This window comes from Myxocyprinus asiaticus, chromosome 50 (assembly GCF_019703515.2).
Source record: "Myxocyprinus asiaticus isolate MX2 ecotype Aquarium Trade chromosome 50, UBuf_Myxa_2, whole genome shotgun sequence".
Taxonomy (NCBI): domain Eukaryota; kingdom Metazoa; phylum Chordata; class Actinopteri; order Cypriniformes; family Catostomidae; genus Myxocyprinus; species Myxocyprinus asiaticus.
In genome coordinates this window covers 11,313,472-11,334,855 of record NC_059393.1, presented here as the reverse complement: position 1 = coordinate 11,334,855, position 21,384 = coordinate 11,313,472, and the positions used below count along the sequence as shown (strand labels likewise).

Here is a 21,384-nt window from a genome sequence, read left to right as displayed (position 1 = left end):
TATTAACTGCGTATGTAACAGGAGCCAGCTGGTACGTGACAGCTGTATGGTATGTGTAAACCTCACTCCCCTGGCCTCAAGAGGCGTACTAGCAATTGACATTAGGGGCTGTAGCCTTTAGCCTCCTCCTTAGAGTGCCCGCCTCCCATGCTGGCTGACATCGGTTCGAATCCCGCTCTGTTGAGCAGGACAGGTTACAGTGGTGCCTTGACTCGGATGGGAGTGAGGTTTAGGGGGGTGAGTGTAACGGGAGCCAGCTAGTACATGATAACTGTGTGGTATGTGTAAACCTCACTCCCCTGGCCTCAAGAGTCATACTAGGGGCTGTAGCCTTTTGCCTACTTATTAGCACGCCCGTCTCCAATGCCGGCTAATGTCGGTTCGAATCCCGCTCAGAGCATGTCAATCAGAACCGGTTACAGTGGTGCTGTGACCAGAATGGGAGTGAGGTTTAGGGGGGTGAGTGTAACGGGAGCCAGCTAGTACATGATAGTTGTATGGTATGTGTAAACCTCACTCCCCTGGCCTCAAGAGGCAAGCTAGGGGCTGTAACCTTTAGCCTCCTTGTTAGCGCGCCCACCTCCCATGCAAAAGTCTAAAGAAGTAAACGTCTTTTTAGATGGCTCAAATTTTTGGGAGAAAAAACTTTAATAAGTAGTTTGGCCTAATCTTTTATTATCATCTTATTCAAAGAATAAGTAGGTGTAGAGTTGAAATATTAACATTTTACAAAACTTTTGTCTAGCAAATCAATTTACTGAAAAGTCAATGTGGTGTAACCAACATTCAGATCAAAACCATAAAAATTAAGATTGAGATAACTGAGAGGACTTCTAAAGTTCCTAAACTACAATTCCTTATAATAAAAATATCAGATAACTTGACCTTTTTTCATAACATGACAAGGTTAATTCATGTTAAGTAGTGTTACTTGCAAAATTTATGATATTTGTAAGAAAAAGAAAAGAAAAGTTAAACATATATACTGTGGATTCTTAAGGGTAAAGAAGGTAAAACTGAAAGGGTTTGGGACATATTTTGACTTTGTACTTAAAAGCACATTTGTTGTATGTATAAAAATATCAGATGGTCTGTTTGTTTAGGCAGAGCAGTTTCAAATGTGGCTCAATTTAAAAACTTTCCCTAATTGACCCATTGTGACATTTCATCAGAAGTCGACTGAAATGAACTGTAAGACCTTTTATTTTTTATACGCCTACCGATAAACTTCCTCGTTCTTGATTGGTCGATGGGCGTGTCTCCTGTTGGACGCGCTTCAGCTGTGCTGTCCATGGAGCTATAGGTGCTGTCTTTAGTGAAGGAAGGCCAAGCAAGATAACAACTGACATGGAGTTGTCTGATAGGTACTGCCAAAGCGTTGGGGTTGATGTGCCAAGGTAAGTTTGAAAAAAATAAAAAAATAAAATCAAGTTTTGCAGAAATTGTAATATAACTATTTTTTACTAAAAAGCGTAGATAGATTAAATGAGCTTAATATAGAATTCATTAGGTGTTAAAGTTGTTTTGTTGCAATAACATCTGAGGCCTTATAATATTCATGACACTGCAGAGCAAAAATTCTATGTCAGTACGTTCGAGGATTTTTTTTTTTTAAACTTGTGCTTTAATACCAAGTTCTTCAAGTCTGTCAACAAATGACAGCATGTCAACATCAACTGTCAGTGTTTTTTGAACATACAACTACAGCCTTGGACTTGAACCCCTGTTAGTGTTTGACAGGAACATGTAGTCCACTGTGCAATGCATACTTGCAATTATTTATAAAGGCTCAGTTAAATTTAAAAATACATTGTGGAACAGAGCAGAACTGTTTTCATTTTGGTGCATCGACCCCTACCATCTTCCTTATCTGAAACAGAACCCTGTCACATGATCAATATGTCACCTAAAGTTGAGTTACCATCTGTCAGTGCTCAATATATTTTGGTGTCATATTCAAAACTTATCAAGCTTTAAATCTATTTTCTTTAATTATTTATTTTTTATTTTTTTATGAGAATGTACTCCAGATTAGATTAATATCTACAGTATATACCTGCTCAGCAAATGTGAATATTTGTGAAAATGTTTATTTTTCTAATTGACAGGTGCATTAACTATTTTTATGCAAGATTGTAGGTCAAAATTTACAGATCTGTTTAAGGGAAAGTGTGAGTGTTTTTTATTTTTACTATTTCTAAACAATTTTTTGCCATCACTAGTTATTTTAAATGGTCCTACAGTGTGACAATTGTGGTAATTTTGTCTTGTAATAATTATCTACTGTAATCATACTGTATAAGATATCTTTTGGGAAATCTCCTTCTTAACTTTTTTTAAGCTCATACTATTTGGACTAAACAACCAGTTTGTGGTATCCTACAAGTAGGAGAACCTGATGGCGTTTAAGAATTTGTTTCTGAAGAGCTATAGTGGCGTGGATGAAGATGACTGCAGTATTGCTGTCTACACCAAACAGAATGTGTACAATAGTTTATATTATGTCATAGATCAGGTTTGTATTTACCTTTCATCCATCTGGCTGTTTTCTCCATCTCTTAGTTTCCTTTTCCATCGCTTTATCAGCATTTATTATTCACCGATCAGCCACAACATTGAAATCACCTGCCTAATATTGTGTAGTTCCCCCTCATGCTGCCAAAACAGCGCCAACCCGCATCTCATAATTGCATTCTGAGATGATATTCGTCTCACCACAATTGTACAGAGCAGTTATCTGAGTTACTGTAGACTTTGCCAGTTCAAACCAGTCTGGCCATTCTTTGTTGACCTTTCTCAACAACAAGCCTTTTAAGTTCGAGGTGGTCCACAAGCCAGGGGCACAGATGGCTGTGGCGGATTTTTTTTTCCGATAAATGTTTAGTTGGACAATTTAAAGTAATCATACACAATTTAACATTTACTATATCTATCCCTACAACAGTATTCCCAGTTAGGAAACCTGTCTGTGGATCCTGTTAGCTATGCTGAGGAGAATGGAACATTTCTGCCCATGATCATTTGTAAAGAGAGCTACAAGAGAGGCAGCGTGGTGCCCTCTGAGGAATCCTATGATATTGATGCCCAACTTGAAACTGGTCATTCAATTACCTCAACACCTTAACAGTCCCATACTGTAGCAATGCCCTAGCAAACATCCACCTGTTAACATCAACCTAGTCTCATAGAATGAACGTTAATATACAGTACATTTTTGCAAACTTACTTTTAATGTCCCGTTCTACGTTTTGCCGCAGTTTTGAGGCGCTACAACAACTGTTCGTTTTATTCACTTTCACACAAATCACAAGTACAACGGCTGATAATGACTTGATACTGTATACACTTATTTTTCGCTCTGTTACTCACACACTAATACAGTATGTTATGATATCGAAAAACTGTTACTCTAAAACATAACTTGAAAAACTCTACATTTTAACACTTTTATAACAGACACATCTGCATTTACACATTTATTCCAATGTGATTCGCTTCTGCGGTAGCTCACCTGATAGATTGATGGACTTTGGACTCGGAAGGTCGAGCCTCAAGCCCAGCCAAACAAGCAAGCTGACACGTAAGACCAAATGATGTGGTTGCTTCAGAAAACTTGCTTTTCATGTCCTATTGCTTTCATGACACTATTGGTTAGATTTATGTATTGGTTTAGGGTAAGTATGTCTGTTTTGTTTAACTCTCATTTGCTTTTAGGACACTATTATATAGGTTTAGTTAAAGTTTTAGGTTAGAGAGGTACATTTTGCTTATTAACCTCCATTTAACATTCATCTTAACCTCATCTGATTACAATACCATTTCACTCGCTTTTGGCTCCCCCCGCTGGACATTTTAAGGGAAACTGCAGCAAAACGTGTTATGAAGCACGTAATTTCATTTAGCAAAAATGCTTCCATGGTCACATAATTTTCATGAGATCAGGCTGGTTACTGTGGCAGTAACGTTTATGTGGGCAAACACCACTTAGATTTTACTCAAAATGTGAAATGATGCATATATCTATCATTGTGCATAAACTGTCCATTTTTGTCTGTTCCAGTTTGCTTGACTCTTGATCCAAAATCTGCTGCAACATGGAGAACGAACAATACATCATTTTTCGAGCTGGACTTTTATAGGTTTGGACACGTAAACGATAACAAAAACATTTAAGCTTAGCAAGAGAAACAATAGTGCTTTGTTAATTATCTTGAAATGTGAAAAGCATCACAAATGGCTCATGTGTTCTGATTTTGTTTGAAATACAAACTTGTCAACATTGAGATTACTTTTGCACTCAAAAGAATCAATTTACAAACTGTTTGCTCGCATGAGCTGCCCTACTGTTACACATTTTTTGTCAAAGTAAGATTTATAAAAAATAAAAAAAAGTAACGATTTCTTAATAATATTAATATATTGCTAAATAAATCCATGAATTAACTTTTTGCAGATTGTCTTTGATAACAGTTGCCACACTGGGAAGGTGAAACTGACCCTTGATTTTGATGCCGTTAGTAGCCTGTGCAAAAACTGGGAGATACCAGGAACTGGTGGAGTTAGACCTTACAGTAAATGCTCAGTTACAGTTGTTGATTAATTGTAATAAATAACAGCTTTTAATATCATCTGTGGACTTAGTTAATCGATGGAGCACTGTTGTCTTTTGCAGCCCAGAAGAATACACACTATCTTCTGATCTTTGATGGCTTTGTTATTGCAGTCTGTCTGATCTCTGCCGTGCTCTGCACTCGTTCCATTATACTTGCTGTGAGATTACTGCAGGTAAAGCTGCTTTAAAGAATATCAGCCTGCCAATTCACTACAAATGGGTAGTTGCCATTTAAATACTTTTGGGAAGTTGACAGTTGACTGTGGTGTGACATGCTACACTCCATCTAAACTAACACCCTCAGCCATCTCAGGTGTGTATGACATTTATTATTTTATTTTTTTTACTGCAGAATGCAAATTAAGATTTTTAGAAGAATATTTCAGCTCTGTAGGTCCATACAATGCAAGTTAATGGTTACAAAAACTTTAAAGCTCCAAAAAGCACAAAGTCAGCATAAAAATAATCCATACGACTCCAGTGGTTAAATCTATATCTTCAGAAGCGATATGATAGGTGTGGGAGAGAAACAGAACAAAATGTAAGTACTTTTTTACTATAAATCTCCACCTTTGACCAGCCCCATCAGTATGTGGCGATATGCATGAGAATTTTGAATTGGCAAAAAACTAAAGAAGAAGAATGTAGAAGTGAAAGTGGAGATTTGTAGTAAAAAAGGACTTAAATATTATTACTTATTACAATAAATATTTATTTCTCACCCACACTTATCATATCGCTTCTAAAGACATGGATTTAACCACTGGAGTTGTATTGATTACTTTTATGATGCCTTTATTTGCTTCAAAGTTAAAGCTTCAAACTTTTGGCCACCGTTGACTTGCATTATATGGACATACAGAGTTGAAATATTCTTCTAAAAATCTTTGTGTTCTGCTGAAGAAAGAAAGTCTCACACATCTGGGATGGCATGAGGGTGAGTAAATGATGAGAGAATTTTCATTTTTGGGTGAACTATTCTTTAAACACAATTATACGCAAATTATTTTTAAATATATATTATGAATGCAGGTTTTACACATACATTGTTGAGCATTTTAAATCTACAGCACTTTGTTTATGATGTGCTGCCATGCAGTGACTCAATGTGAAGTCATACTGTTCTGATAATTTTATACCCTGTCAGTGTTTCCTGCCAATCATATGACATTTCCTCCCTTTGCAGCGGTTTTCTAGATTCTGCCTTGAGAATTATAATCATAAATTGTGTGACGATGACCAAAGGGAATTCTTAAATGGCTGGTACATATTGGTGATCATCAGTGATGTTTTGGCCATCATTGGATCAATACTGAAAATGGAAATACAGGCTAAAGTAGGTTTATTTTGCCAAAATGATAGATGCATGGATGGATTGGTCAGCAGTCAATATGACACATTAACTTTCAGAAACGCAGACTTGTTAATCTTTGGATTTTGGACTATGATGCAAGAGGATTTAAGGCATGGCCATTCAACTTTTTATTATTATTATTATTAAAGTTCAATGACTATTTACTCAATTATGCCTGTTGCTTCTCCTTCCACAGAGTCTGACTAACTATGATGTGTGCAGTATCTTCTTGGGCACTTCAACATTAATGGTCTGGGTGGGGGTCATCAAATATCTTGGATACTTTCAAAAATACAATGTTAGTAAAAATAAATAAAATAAAAATAAATTAGCAGAATCCACCTCGTCATTATGTAGTGACAGTTGTGCATAAAATATATTGTGTAGTCATTTTTTTAATATTTGAGTTGGTTGGTACAAAAGCATCTACAAAGAATATGCATGTAAATTGCATAGGATAGTCTTGCCAGCTCTAGTTTTTATGACAAGGTTAAGTGTGTGTGTTTTATTGATAAGATGTTATATAACAGTGTTTATAGAAGCCTTTATTTTGGTCACACATTATTTTTTGCATATATACAGTGACATTTATTTGTTTTCACATATCCCAGCTAAGCTGGGGTCAGAGTACAGGGTCAGCCATGATACGGCACCCCTGGAGCAGATAGGGTCAAGGGCCTTGCTCAAGGGCCCAACAGTGGCATCTTGGCAGTGCTGGGGCTTGTGGACCTTCTGGTCAGTAACCCAGAGCCTTAACCGCTGAGCCACCATTGCCCCATTACATTATTGCATTACATTAATTATGTATTATGGCCCTAATAAATGTTTTTATGACATCAAAGGTGCTTATCCTCACTATGCGAGCAGCCTTACGTTTCTGTTGCTGTGCGGGAATGATCTACCTGGGCTACACCTTCTGTGGATGGATCGTTCTGGGACCCTACCATGAGAAGGTACCAACAGAAAGTGCAAAAAATCTCATCAACCTGAAAAAATAAAAACATTTTATTGGAAAAGGGTTATTTTTGTTTGTTTGGGAATGGAACCTTTTGTAGAGGATTTTCAAAGTGAGATTATTTGTAGTTTCTCATCCTAACCATTAGATGGCAGTATTTTGACATATACCTAAAGTACTTTTCAAGAAAAGGCCAGTGTTTTACTGGAGCTGTTGTTGTGACAGCTTTACAAAGCTACTGCTTGAGGGATTCACATAATTGACTGATCAGTATCAAGTATTCCAGAGAGCTGTGTAATAATACGTCATATTTGGGATGTAGTTATTTGTATTTACAGTCAAATACCGGTATTTCATACTAGTCCCATACACACTTACTAAACATGTTCTCTCTTCCACATTTACTGTCTTGATTTCCCTGTTGGTCAGTTTGAAGGTTTGTGTCATGTGGCAAAATGCCTCTCCTCACTAGTCAACGGGGACGACGTGCTCTTGACGTTTGCGGAGTTTGAGCAAAAGAACACAATAGTGTGGCTGTTCAGCAGAAGGTACATCTACTCATTCATCTCTCCCTTCATCTACATGGTGCTCAGTCTCTTCATCGCCCTCATCACAGATGCTTATGAGACCATCAAGGTACCACAGCTACCTGTCCAAAAACTTAGGTAGATACTGTGAGTTGCGTCAAGAGTTTCTTCATTTTATCAGAGCCGTGGCTTAGTGTTTAGACATGGAGTTGCTCACATGGGTGAACATTTCCCAATCCATTCCACCCTCTTCTTCCCATCATTGTCTGTCTCTTCGGACTCTCCTTGTCAATAAAGGTTGCCAATACGATAATAACAATACTAATAAAAGGTTTACTTATTTTTGCGTGATTGCTGTTTCTGCGCAACATAGTATTTATACTGTGCACAGTATGCAAATTTTCTGTATGCATGGAATAGCTTCTACATTTACTGTAATGCGAAGTATACAACAGTACACATGGCATCGGATACTATATCCTACAATGCAATACGCTTGACTTACGTTGATTGGCCTTCCATTTCCAGTGTGACAAAATACATCTTCTTCTAGCACTTTTTCGTGACAGTAACGGCTTAGTTGTGAGTGTTGCCACCTCGTGGACCCACTAATTAGTGCAAATAAATCCAGGCGCATGCCTCGCGTTCAGGAGCCACACGCATTCAGTGCTCGAGCACTAGCGTTCACGTCTCACCTAAGTATACTTTGGGCTTTAGAATTAACGAGTATGGTAAATACTACTTTGATCATGTGCTCGTAACTTGTAATTACAATATATTCGACTTCACTTGTAGGCCGCATTAAACATGCAATGTAGTGAGTTCATGTAACAACAATGTAAGATACTACTGTATGAAATGTTGTTTAATGTGAAATGGCGGTTCACAGTATATACTGCGTATTAAGCAGTAAGCTTTTATTTCATTCCAATTTTAGCCCTTGAGATGAAGGTGGCACTTTTTGTTCTCTTAATTACTGAATAGATACCTAATCCTCTGGTACTGTGCTACATAGAGCAGAATGCAATGAATAAAGCCATGCAGTATTTGCTCATAGCGCTTCATATCAAATTCTCTATTTTGGCCAGGGTTACCAAAAGACAGGCTTCCCCATGACTGAGCTCCAGCAGTTCCTGATGGAGCCAAAGGAGGGTTTACCCCTTCAGGTGCGGGAGGTGGCCGGCATGGAGAGTGGCAAAACCGAGATCATTTACCCCACTGTAATGCTGTGTTGCTGTGAAAGGTATACAATCGCAGTCGTGAGCTGCAGTGCTCCAGTGTTTCCTCCACAGCTGAGGTTAGCCCACTGTGGCATGAGAAATGGAGTTAGTGGTGGGAGAAAAAGACGGACACACCCAGCAAAGTGCTGATTACAGAGAAATGCACTCTGGGGGGAAAAAGACAAGAAGGCTTCCCCTTGCTTTACATGAACTTAAGCGATAAACAAGCAAGAGTTTAGATGAGAAAAAAAGATGTGCCCCCGGTTGCCATTATTGTTCTATGCCTCAGCAATTAATAGTTGATGCAGAAAAGCTATGTTCCGTTGTTTTATGGGGAACCAAACCACAATTACCAAACCATCTTGCCATTTAAAAAAAACAGGATAGAACAATACACAGCAATTTTTGTATGTATAACTATTTAATTTGGATATACATCATAAATAGTCATATTTACATTTTATATTCAATGCATTTAGTAGATGCTCTATAGGGACTTACAAAAGTGCTTCAGCATTGAAACTGTTGTGATCAGCAGATGGCAAGTATGCAATTAGGAGTGCTAGAAAAGATCTGTACAAATACAAACAAGAGCAACTGTTTAATAAACCTACTTTAGATACAATACAGTCTAGTGTGAATGAACAAGCCAACACAAAATTCTTTTTTTTCATATCCATTAAACACTTCCCTACATTATTCTATTTAATATATGTCTAGTGAAATCAAAGAAAGAATCATTGTAACGTCATTTAGAATAAAATATGTCCAAAAAGAAGGTGTTTTGGATTTCGTTGCGGTGGCTTGAGACAGCTTGCCAGCTTGAAACTTCAGGAAACATCGTTTGGACTGTTAAACACCTTATTACAGCCATTGGTCAACATAATCAGTGTGTGTGACCTGGTACTTCAACATCTACTTCAACATATTTTTCCAGTAAATTACTTAACTCAGTCGAGATCAGTCAACATGAACACATTTGAGTGCAGGGTTGCAGTGTATTTCTTAACAAGTATAAAAACCTTTTTCATGATCTTCCGTGGACTTTTTACAAAATTCATCATAAAATACAGTAACGAAGGGATAACGGGGCATATTATGGCCACGTATAACTCGTTAGCATTAGCGCCATGAATGCAGAATGTAAACAAATTACACATTATCTATTACACATTATCTAATGGATGGACTCAAGGTGGCGCCGAGTATGGCTGCTGTGTTGCGAGCTCCGACACAATATTGTAATGTTTTGTTTGTTTTGTTTACAGTTCTTATGTTTTTTGTATTGGATGTTGTCTGCCTTATTGTCTACGACAGACAAACACTTTTGGACATTAGTTCAGCAATTACACACTGTAAACCAGACTTCAAATTCCTCAATGCCGACCCGCTGTTTACAAACACACCAGCGGAGCCCTTTGTCTGGGCTGCCTGGCCGCGAAAACGCAAAAGGAAAAGGGGAAACAGAGCCGGCGTTCTCATCAGACTAAGACGTCGTGCAAATCGACCCCCGCTACCCAGTATTCTACTGGCAAATGTTCAGTCTCTGGATAACAAGCTCTGTGAGCTGAGAGCGCGGATCTCTTTCCAACAAGAGACGAGGGACTGCTGCATTATCTGCCTTACGGACATTTGGATGTCTGCTGAGATTCCAGATCCCGCGGGGTTCTCCGTGCGCTGAGCGGACAGAGCGAAAGACGTCTCAGGTAATAGCAGAGGTAGTGGTGTATGTTTTATGATCAACAAATCCTGGTGTGATCAGAGGAACGTACATTCTATCAAGTCTTTCTGCTCACCTGATCTGGAATTTCTCATGCTTCTGTGTCGACCATTCTGGCTACCGAGGGAATTCACAGCGGTCATTATCACTGCTGTGTACGTCCCGCCACAAGCCGCCACAGACTGGGCACTCAAGGGACTGTACAGGATTATAAGCAAGCAGGAAACCGCGCACCCTGAGGCCACGTTCATTGTGACCGCGGACTTTAATAAAGCCAGTTTCAAATCAGTCGCACCAAAATACCACCAACACATCAGTTTCAACACCCGAGGGGACTGGGTTTTGGACCATTGCTACGCTCCCTTCTGGGACGGCTACAAATCCCTCCCCCGCCCACCATTTGGCAAATCAGACCACTTTTCCATTCTGCTTTTGCCTGCTTACAGGCAGAAACTGAAACAGGAAGCACCCACCCTCAGAATGATTCAGTGCTGGTCGGACCAATCATACTCTATGCTACAAGACTGTTTTGATCATGCGGACTGGGAGATGTTCCGGTCCGCCTCTGATGATGACATCGAGCTTTACGCTGATAGCGTAACTTGTTTAATCAGAAAGTGCGCAGAGGACATCGTTCCGACCAGAACAATATGGATCTACCCGAACCAGAAACCTTGGATTAATAGCGATGTTCGCGCGGCACTTGATGGATGTAAAGTTATAACATGGTAGATGTGTTACTTTGTTTTGTTTTAATTTTTAACAGTTGGAGTTTGAATAGTCTTGGCCTGTTTGAAAAATCTGTCAATGTTAGTCTGTGGGATTTTTCGGATATTTGATCGTCCGCTGAGCGAAAACCATATTTCTGATACATTTGAAAAGATAAACGAGTCCGAAAAGTCTGAAGGTCTGTGCCTAATTTGGTGGACATAGCTTGAAGGCTCTAGGAGGAGTTACAGTTCATGATTTTGGTCTTGGTTTAGGGATTTTAGAAAAAACCTAAACCAGCTCTGTCAAATAAAATTTATGTTGCCGTTGTCAAGCTAACATAATGAGGCATGTAGTCTGTTGACAAGATGTCTTGTAATTAAAATTTTCTTTAAATGTCAGCACCAGCGGTGTGGGAGGTGTCCAAATGTTTGCAAACTGTACACTGTTGCTCGACTGTTTCGGCTTTCTTTCTAGCTCTGAGTGAAGAACGAAGAAGCCTTAATTTATAGTTTCACAGTCCTTCCTTTTTATAATTTGTATTAATTGCAAGACCACAGTCAAATATTTTAAAGAAAAGAAAAAAAAGTTCAAACAAACAAATGGAAAGGTAAAAAACACTCTTGGGATGCCTGCTACAAGTCCCCCAATATCCTGTTTTCATTTCTTTCTTCTAGACAAAATCTAGTCATATCGGAGTTATATCGTATTGTGAAGCCTCTATGGTCACGTAAACACTGCAACTAAACTCGGTTGTCAGTTCACCTTTTAATGCTTAATCCTGTTCTGTATACACACAGTTCAGTAAAATATGAGAGTGACAACCGCATTCTACAAACTAATTAACTCCTGAAAAATTCAGGTAGTGACAACCGCACTTAAAAAAATTAAATGCAGTGTGTACGGAACCGAACTGAACATCTAATTGTTAATGATGTAATTAATGGCACGTGTGAGATGTGTCCCGTCTTCTTCTGGTTTAAATCACATGTTCATTCATATATTACAGTCTGTCTCTCTTTACTGTAGATTCTCTCATCATCCCTGTGGTCTCGGGGTATCCTGTAATTTACAGTCCAGAGTGTGCATGCTGTTTAACAACAGCCGCTTAGATGAGCGTGACTAAAACATGGTGATTCTGTCAACGGCAGTTAACTAAACATTGTAAGATGATAATAGATCTCTTGTGGATAATCTCTTTTCTCAAAAACAGTGAACAGGTTAAACTGGTGGCATTTATGTTTCACAGGTGCGAGAAGCTGCAGCGTTGCAATGGCTACCCTTGTCAATCATCGCAATTGTGGGAGTCAGTCCTGTAATCCATACACACATGGAACGATGATTTAGGGGATTCACTCCCGCATTTAAATGTGGTTGTCACTCCCGAGACTTCGTAGTATGTACGTGGCCTATCTGTCTTGGGTTACATCCTGCTGGGCAGATGTGAAACTGAGCTCCACAAGGAGCACTTATTGTTTGCTTGCTTTGTGACTGTATTCCTCAATGGGAGTATCATATTCAAGGCAAAACCAATCTATTATTTGATGCTCTGTATAAATATCAGGTTTAAAGCCACTCACCCACTTAGTGATGGTCTTACACTACAGTGATTGGATTTCATCATGGACATTATATCGGGATTGAATTGGGTTTTGCTTGAGCATTTGGCAGTCTCACCCTGCTCTTAATGTACCAAAATGTTATGTAGATATCTTTGTCACCATGAGTTTGAGCTGAAAGTAAAACCGAGTTTTCTCAGTTGGTTAACCGCTGAGTGGGTGCCTTCCCTTTGCTTGAGGTATTCAGACCGAAATTGATTTTATCACCAATATGATAAATGCATGTTTGTAATGCGCCATATTCCAGTTAAAAAGTGTTTTAGACTTTTATTTCAAAGCAGACCAAAGGTTACCTGAATGCAAAGTAAACATCAGACTGATCTCAATGTTAATTGGGCAACAGTAGTGGAAAGTTCTTCAGCTGACATCAGTCTGTGCTTACCAAAATTCAAACCAGTGCCCCCAGTGGCCGAAGCTGGAAGTGTTGCACAGCATATGGGCATGTGAGCTCCAGTTTCTGAGTGAAATGTCCACAGAGTGGCACCAAAAGTGAGTTTTAAAGAGTTGTTGTAATGAGGTAATACAGCCAACAGTAATAAATATTTTAATAACCATTTACCCAAACCCAGGTACGACATGAGTCCCAGCTTTGTGGTGGTAGCCATGGGTTAAATTGGGATTTTGGAGGTGGGGGAACCCTAACCCCCCTAACATGGGTGTCTAAATATGGATTTATTAATAGGCCAGTTTGGTGTGTAATTCATAGAAGTTTTTTCTTTCAGATGAATCGATTTGACTGGGATTCTGTTTTAATGATTTGTCTATCATTATTTATGTATGTCATTATTCAACTTAATTGTGAAAATACATAATTACATGGAACATTTGGTTTAGTAGATAAAAAAAAAGAATAATTAAGAATGATATCATAAAAATCAGATGACAGCTGGGACAAGTTACCTTCTTGACCTAGGTTGGGAGTGAACTTATAAAACCGACTTAGGACTGATCAGCCACAACATTAAAACCACCTGCCTAATATTGTGTAGGTCTCCCTTGCGCCACCAAAACAGCGCCAACCCGCTTCTCAGTATAGCATTCTGAGATTCTATTCTTCTCACCACAATTGTACAGAGTGGTTATCTGAGTTACCATAGACTTTGTCAGTTCGAACCAGTCTGGCCATTTTCTGTTGATCTCTCTCATCAACAAGGCATTTCGTCCACAGAACTGCCGCTCACTGGATGTTTTTTGTTTTTGGCACCATTCTGAGTAAATTCTAGACACTGTTGTGCATGAAAATACCAGGAGATCAGTAATTACAGAAATAGTCAAACCAACCCGTCTGGCACCAACAATCATGCCACAGTCCAATTCTGATGGTTGATGTGAACATTAACTGAAGCTCCTGACCCATATCTGCATGATTTTATGCACTGCTGTCACATGATTGGCTGATTAGATAATTGCATGGATTATTGTTGGTGCTGGTTTGAGTATTTCTGGAACTGCTGATCTCCTGGGATTTTCACGCACAACAGTGCGTCCAGTGAGCGACAGTTCTGTGGACGGAAATGCCTTGTTGATGAGAGGGGTCAACAGAGAATGGCCAGAATGGTTTGAACTGACAAAGTCTACGGTAATTCAGATAACTGCTCTGAACAATTGTGGTGAGAAGAATAGCATCTCAGAATGATGACATTTTGATCTGATGTCGCTTTGGACGTGATTGATTCCTGATTCAAATCCCCTTCGTGTATACAGTTTTTCAACAAAACTAAGCAAATCGCTACTGCATATCAGTGTTCCAGTGGATCTTTTTATACCCAACTCACTGAGATGTTTTAACTGTCAAAAGTATGGACATAGATTCAACAGCTGCAGGAATAAGCATATCTGTGGTAATTGTGATGAGGAGGGTCATGTCAAAGAAGCTGCCAGAAGCCATCCAAATGCTGCAGTTGTACAGGAGAGCATAGGGCTACATCGAAAAAATGCTCGATGTGGATTAAAGAGAAAGAAATCCAGAAAATCAGATGCACAAAGAAAATCAGCTATACAGAAGCATGTAAATTGGTCTCTGTGATTCCCTTTATCACTTAAAACTTTCGCTTCTGTGGTCAAAAAAACTTTTCGTAAAATGGATTCTCAGACAGGCCTGACCTGGTTGCATTAGGATAAACCACAAACCATCAGTAAAGAAACACCTCTTCCAAGATAAAAAAAAAAAAGAGCAGTAAATCAGAGTGAAACTGCATCAACCTCTACCCAACCCAAACAAAACTTGCATACAGAAAATCAAATTATTAACAAGAACTCTAAAAAAGGTGGATGTTCACAAGTAAAAGTATCACAAGATAAAGGTGCAAGGTCGAAAGCAATTAAAGATGTCAAAATGAAAGAGACTGGTCATCGCAGTAGGAGCCGCTCACCAAAAGGCAGAAATAGAGGAAAAGTCCCTATTCTCCCAACATAATTATGGATCACACTATTGTCCAGTGGAACTGCCGTGGGCTCAGAGCTAACTTTGCAGAATTGCAGCGATTAGCTACAACTATCAACCCACTTGCCTTTTGTTTACAAGAAACTCAATTGTCCACTGACTCTACCCTCTCTTTTAAAAACATTATAATTTTTAATTATTTTGGTCCAAACAATAGACGTGCCTCTGGGGGAACAGCTATTTTAATTAGAAATGATGTGATGCACAGTTGCATCACACTAAATAGTAACCTACAAGTAACAGCAGTACATCTAACCCTCCAGAAGAATATAACTATTTGCTCTATATACAGTCCACTGGATATGACTTTTAAGCATCAAGATCTAGACAACCTTGTGGAATAGCTTCCTCCCCCCTTCATACTCATGGGGGATTTTAACAGCCACAATACCTTGTGGGTTAGTAATCAGTGTAACACAAAAGGCGAAAGAATTGAGGACTTTATCAACAACCTTGCCCTTTGCCTTTTAAATGATGTGTCTCAAACTTATTTACACCCTGGACATGGTACCTATTCTGCAACTGACCTAACTATTTGCCAGCCTAAGTTACTACTAGACCTTTCAAGGAAAGTGTGGAATGACCTCTGTGGAAGTGACCATTTTCCACTAATTTTGACCTTTAATGGAAGAAGAGACATTCATCAAATGTACAGAGATGGCAACTTAAAAAAGCCAACTGGTATGATTTCCAAACTTTATTTTATTAAAGGTTCGATGCAGTTGCTGAGAGTGATACGGATCCAATGCAATATTTACCCGAATTTTAATTTCCTTAGCTAATGATACCATCCCACAAACACTAGCAAATACAAAATGCAAACGGCTGCCATGGTTTAATGACAACTGCAGAAAGGCTATAAAAGAGCGAAAGAAAGCTAAAAGAAGATTCTTCAGAAGTCCATCAACCGAAAACCTCACTGAAGTCAAAATAAATAGAGTTAAAGCACATAGAGTATGAGGCAAAGAAACAAAGTTGGAGACAATTTGTATCTAGTTTAACATCAAATACTCCAGTGAAAAAGGTCTGGAATCTCATTCGAAAAATGAAGGGTCAGAACAGTGGACCTCAAATTCAACACATTAAATGCCAAATCTCAGTGTCCGAGATTTTTCCATCACACACTCTGGAGATCATGTGTCGGCTGCTTTTGCGATCAATCGGCAAAAAAGTGGAATAAGGATCCCCAGTCAAAGCTACATTTTTACAGCAGAGGCCAATGCTATCATCTTAGCTCTGGATTATATTAAGACCACACAACAGATGCATTTATTAATAATAACCGATTCAAAATCAAGTCTTCAAACTCTTGCATCACCCAAAAATGAGCATCCAGCTCTTGTAAAGATGTCAGCTCTGGAGACTCAGAATTGTATTATACTGTATACTTTTGTTGGGTACCTGGCCATTGTGGAATCCCAGGAAATTAACTGCAGACTCTGCTGAAGAAGCACTCTCGACAGATCTTAAAAAATGCTCCATACCACCTCCAGACCTCAAACCAACCATAATCTCCTACACCATCAACAAATGACAAACTGAATGGGATCAATGCACAAAAAACAAACTTCATGAAATCAACCCTGTAGTGGGAAAAAGACAGATATTTTACTTGAGCAATCACTGGGACCAGATCATTTACACCCGTTGCAGAATAGGATATTCCAGACTCACACATAAGTTTTTAATATCAGATGAAGATCCACCATAATGCACCTCATGCCAAAGTCCACTGTCTCTGAAGCATATTTTATTCGATTGTGCTGGATTTATTTCTTTTAGGAAATTATTTTACACAGCAAACACTTTTAAAGAGATTTTTAACAAAATCAACCCTGAATCAGTTTTACATTTTTTATCAAAAATACATTTGAAAAACCTTACATAGGTTTTTAATATTGTACCCAGAAATGTATTTTAACTTGTTTTTCGCCATTAAAATAGCCATGGAAGCTGGCATGGCGTTAAATTACAAATTTACTCACTCACCCCTAACCCAAACCCCAACCCAAACCTTATCGTCAGTGAAATAAAAATGTCATCTTGGAGGGAATTACAACTTCCGAATTGTGCTCGTCATTGCTTAGGTGAACATAATTACTCCCTGGTTTCCATGGGGGACCAAAACTTGTGTCACTGAGGCTACTGACGCAACACACTATCATTCACGCCACAAAAAAAGATAAACGCAGTTGGATTGATGCAAAAATGTTTAATGGGAGATTGCGCTTATTTTGCTCTTATGGAAAGAAATTGGTACTTTTATTCACCAAAGTGGCATTCAGCTGATCACAATGTATAGTCAGGACATTAATAACATGAAAAATTACTATTACAATTTAAAAAAAAAAAAAAAAAAAAGAAATGTTTAGAATTTAAACTACTACAAAGAGTTCTCATCAAAAAATCCTCCACGTGCAGCAATGACAGCTTTGCAGATCCTTGGCATTCTAGCTGTCAGTTTGTCCAGATACTCAGGTGACATTTCACCCCACACTTCCTGTAGCACTTGCCATAGATGTGGCTGTCTTGTCGGGCCCTTCTCACACAACTTACAGTCTAGCTGATCCCACAAATGCTCAATGGGGTTAAGATCCATAACACTCTTTTCCAATTATCTGTTGTCTAATGTCTGTTTCTTTGCCCACTCTAACCTTTTCTTTTTGTTTTTCTGTTTCAAAAGTGGCTTTTTCTTTGCGATTCTTCCCATAAGACCTGCACCCCTGAGTCTTCTCTTTACTGTTGTACATGAAACTGGTGTTGAGCAGGTAGAATTTAATGAAGCTGTCAGCTGAGGACATGTGAGGTGTCTATTTCTCAAACTAGAGACTCTGATGTACTTATCCTCTTGTTTAGTTGTACATCTGGCCTTCCACATCTCTTTCTGTCCTTGTTAGCACCAGTTGTCTTTTGTCTTTGAAGACTGTAGTGTACACCTTTGTATGAAATCTTCAGGTTTTTGGCAATTTCAAGCATTGTATAGCCTTCATTCCTCAAAACAATGATTGACTGATGAGTTTCTAGAGAAAGCTGTTTCTTTTTTGCCATTTTTGACCTAATATTGACCTTAAGACATGCCAGTCTATTGCATAATGTTGCAACTCAAAAACAAACACAAAGACAATGTTAAGCTTCATTTAACAAACCAAATAGCTTTCAGCTGTGTTTGATATAATGGCAAGTGATTTTTTAGTACCAAATTAGCAATTTAGCATGATTACTCAAGGATAAGGTGTTGGAGTGATGGCTGCTGGAAATGGGGCCTGTCTAGATTTGATTAAAAATGACTTTTTTCAAATAGTGATGGTGCTGTTTTTTTACATCAGTAATGTCCTGACTATACTTTGTGATCAGTTGAATGCTCCTTTGGTGAATTAAAGTACAAATTTCCTTCCGAAAGAGCAAAATCTGTACATTATTCCAAACTTTTGGCCGCCAGTATAAATCAATACAAGTTTGCAGAAGTTCTTTTTAGCAAGTCAGGTCACTTTGCGGCCATCTTTGGAATGCTTCCGGGCAGCCATTTTCTATGTAAACAAGCAGCATACAAGTGCAACTCCTATCTACTTGAATGTGGAAAGACCAAAATCTCCAATACAGTTGGTCAAGATTATGATCTAAGAACATATTTCAATCAGCAGTAATATCTGACAGCAGTGGTATCATAAATTGTGCTTCTTTACCTCAGATCACGCTAAAAAACTAAATTTTACTGACTTGTATAGCTAATGCGTATGCCCGTTCTCGAGTTAATAGGCAGGCGAAGTCTGTATCTTAAATGTGATTGGCTCTTTTACCTTTTAGGGTGGGACTTCTTTACCATATCCGTTGAGCGTTGGGCATTCCAATTTCTCCCATTCATTTTAACAGAAGTGGCCCATCTCTGCTAAATAGTCTCTGTGATATATACAGTACTTAGTTTCAAGCAGTTCATGGAGCTCTACCCTGCCCATGGCTTTCATTATTATCTCCGTTTGTGTACGTACAGTAAGTGAAACATCCTAAAATCCCATCTTATCTGTTTACTAACCATGTGAATTTCAAAATCCCAGCATGAAGTTTTCAGATCTTAACTTAAGATAGGAAGTTTTGGTAATACAGCCCTTGGGATCTCCAAGATTATGATGCATTTAGATTAAGTTGGACAGGCAGGAGTTTTTCATACAGGGGGTCCTCCACATACAAATAAATGTAAACAGCAACTCACAGTGTAATTTACCTAATTTGTGCTTTATCTCTTTGCAGAGTTCCCAAAGATGACACTGTCATTCTAATCGGCTGACCACCAATTACACATTCAGTGTTCAATCTACTGCGAACCGTAATGCAAAACTCATTGCAGTTTGACCAAAGGAGAGATTGTGGGACTTTGAGCATGTTTACTGCTCCATGTACATGGTTCATCTTCAACACAGAAATATGAGCTTAATGAATATGCCAAAAGATTACGCTCAGTATCATCTGAGTGTGAAATGGCAGAGCTTGTATATCTGGCAAAGTGCACTACAATGCAGTTAGGGCCAAAAAAAGAGAAGTGTTTGTGTGTTAAATTTCAAGCACATGAAATTATAATGCACCTTAATGTGCAGTCTGTAAAATTATCCCTGTTAAATGTTGTAAACTGGAGGAAATATATTTTATTATTATATTTATTTGTCAGTCATCAGGGATTGTCTCTCTTGAGAACATGTTTTACATTAGAGAAGGGGTGGTAATTTTTTTGTGAGCTCATTATGCCTATTCATTCCACCATCTAGCAATAAACAGGAAAAGGCAGACAAGTTCATACGTGACTTTTTTGTAAGCAATTGCTCATTTGGAGAAAACCCTTGGGTGAGTGAATGAACAATAAAAAATTTTTATTTGTATTTGTAACTAAAAGAGGCCCTTTTTGTATTTTTTCCTCTTTTTTTTTTTTTTTTTTTTTTTTTTTAAGAAATAGGACGTTGTTTGCTAAGGTGGCATTTGTAATCAAATTAATATTAGATATCATATTACCAGTGTGTACTGAATCAGTGAATATCTAATGTATTATTAAAGTGCTATCTAGAAACCTGGTAATATTTTTTGCTTTATTAAAAACAGTCAGGTTTGCAGAAGGTACTTTCTTAACCATCTAAAAAAAAAAAGTACCTAATTCAGAAGAAGATGGTTTATGACCATGGCTTCACTTCTTCTTTCTATAAGAAGTGAAATCGCATCCAGGCACAATCACGAACCAGGCACAAGTTCTGTAATTTACCTTGTTCATTAAATCATTCATTTGTTGTACTTAACATCTTTTATGAGGGAATGAAATTTTTTTATGGCAGAATAAAAAGGCACATTTGATATTCTTTTCTCCCAAAACACTACAGAGCAACAACAAACTACCACAGTACTTTCCTTAAAGGGATAGTTTACCCCAAAATTAAAATCCTCTGATCATTTTCTCACCCTCATGCCATCTGAGATGTGACTTTTTCTCTTCAGCAGAACACAAATGAGGATTTGTGGAAGAATATTTCAGCTCTGTAGGTCCATAGAATGTAAGTAAATGATGGCCAGAACTCTGAAGGTCCAAATATCACAAAGACAGCATAAAAGTAATCCATATGACTCCAGTGTTTTAATCAATGTCTTTTGAAGCCTTCCAAGAAAGTAAGCCAAACACATCTGGGATAGCATGAGGGTGAGTAAATGATGAGATAATTTTCATTTTTGGGTGAAATATCCCTTTAACACCTGTTTGTCACTATACACTGCAACATTTTCCTGATCATTGCGTGCAATGTCTAAAGTATGATTCTGAGGTAATTTGGTCTATTTACTAAATTAACAGGAAACGCCACACACCCTTTTCTGAAGTGGTTATTTTGAATAAGCATTTTCTTAATTTGTTACATCTTGCTGTCTCAAAAGTATTTGCATAAGTTGACAAATTTTGCCCTATAACTATTGTTCCTATATTTACACAAAATGTGGGGTAAAGTTTTTTTATCAAAAACTTCCATTATTATTATTTATTTTCACACAAATTATTTTGCTCCATCAGTACTCAATATAAACATATATTTTTTCAATCTTGATACACTTTGTGACCATTTTTCTTAAGGTGTGTCTTTAGCCCTATTGTTCCCTCTTATACACTCACTGAACACTTTATTAGGTGCACATGTACACCTACTTATTCATGCGATTATCTAATCAGCCAGTTGTGTGGCAGCAGTGCAGTGCATAAAATCAT

General features: G+C 38.2%; 1 protein-coding gene across 1 annotated transcript; it reads left to right on the top strand.

Moving 5' to 3' along the window:
• Positions 1 to 6,614: 6,614 nt before the first annotated feature.
• LOC127439182 (mucolipin-3-like) lies at positions 6,615 to 20,805 on the top strand. Its single transcript, XM_051695315.1, has 7 exons — positions 6,615 to 6,701; positions 6,809 to 6,919; positions 7,351 to 7,557; positions 8,537 to 8,691; positions 12,126 to 12,260; positions 12,346 to 12,496; positions 19,404 to 20,805. Exons 2-5 carry the CDS (start codon positions 6,824 to 6,826, stop codon positions 12,220 to 12,222), a joined length of 555 nt encoding a protein of 184 aa, XP_051551275.1. The 5' UTR covers positions 6,615 to 6,701; positions 6,809 to 6,823; the 3' UTR covers positions 12,223 to 12,260; positions 12,346 to 12,496; positions 19,404 to 20,805.
• The last annotated feature ends 579 nt before the right edge of the window (positions 20,806 to 21,384 follow it).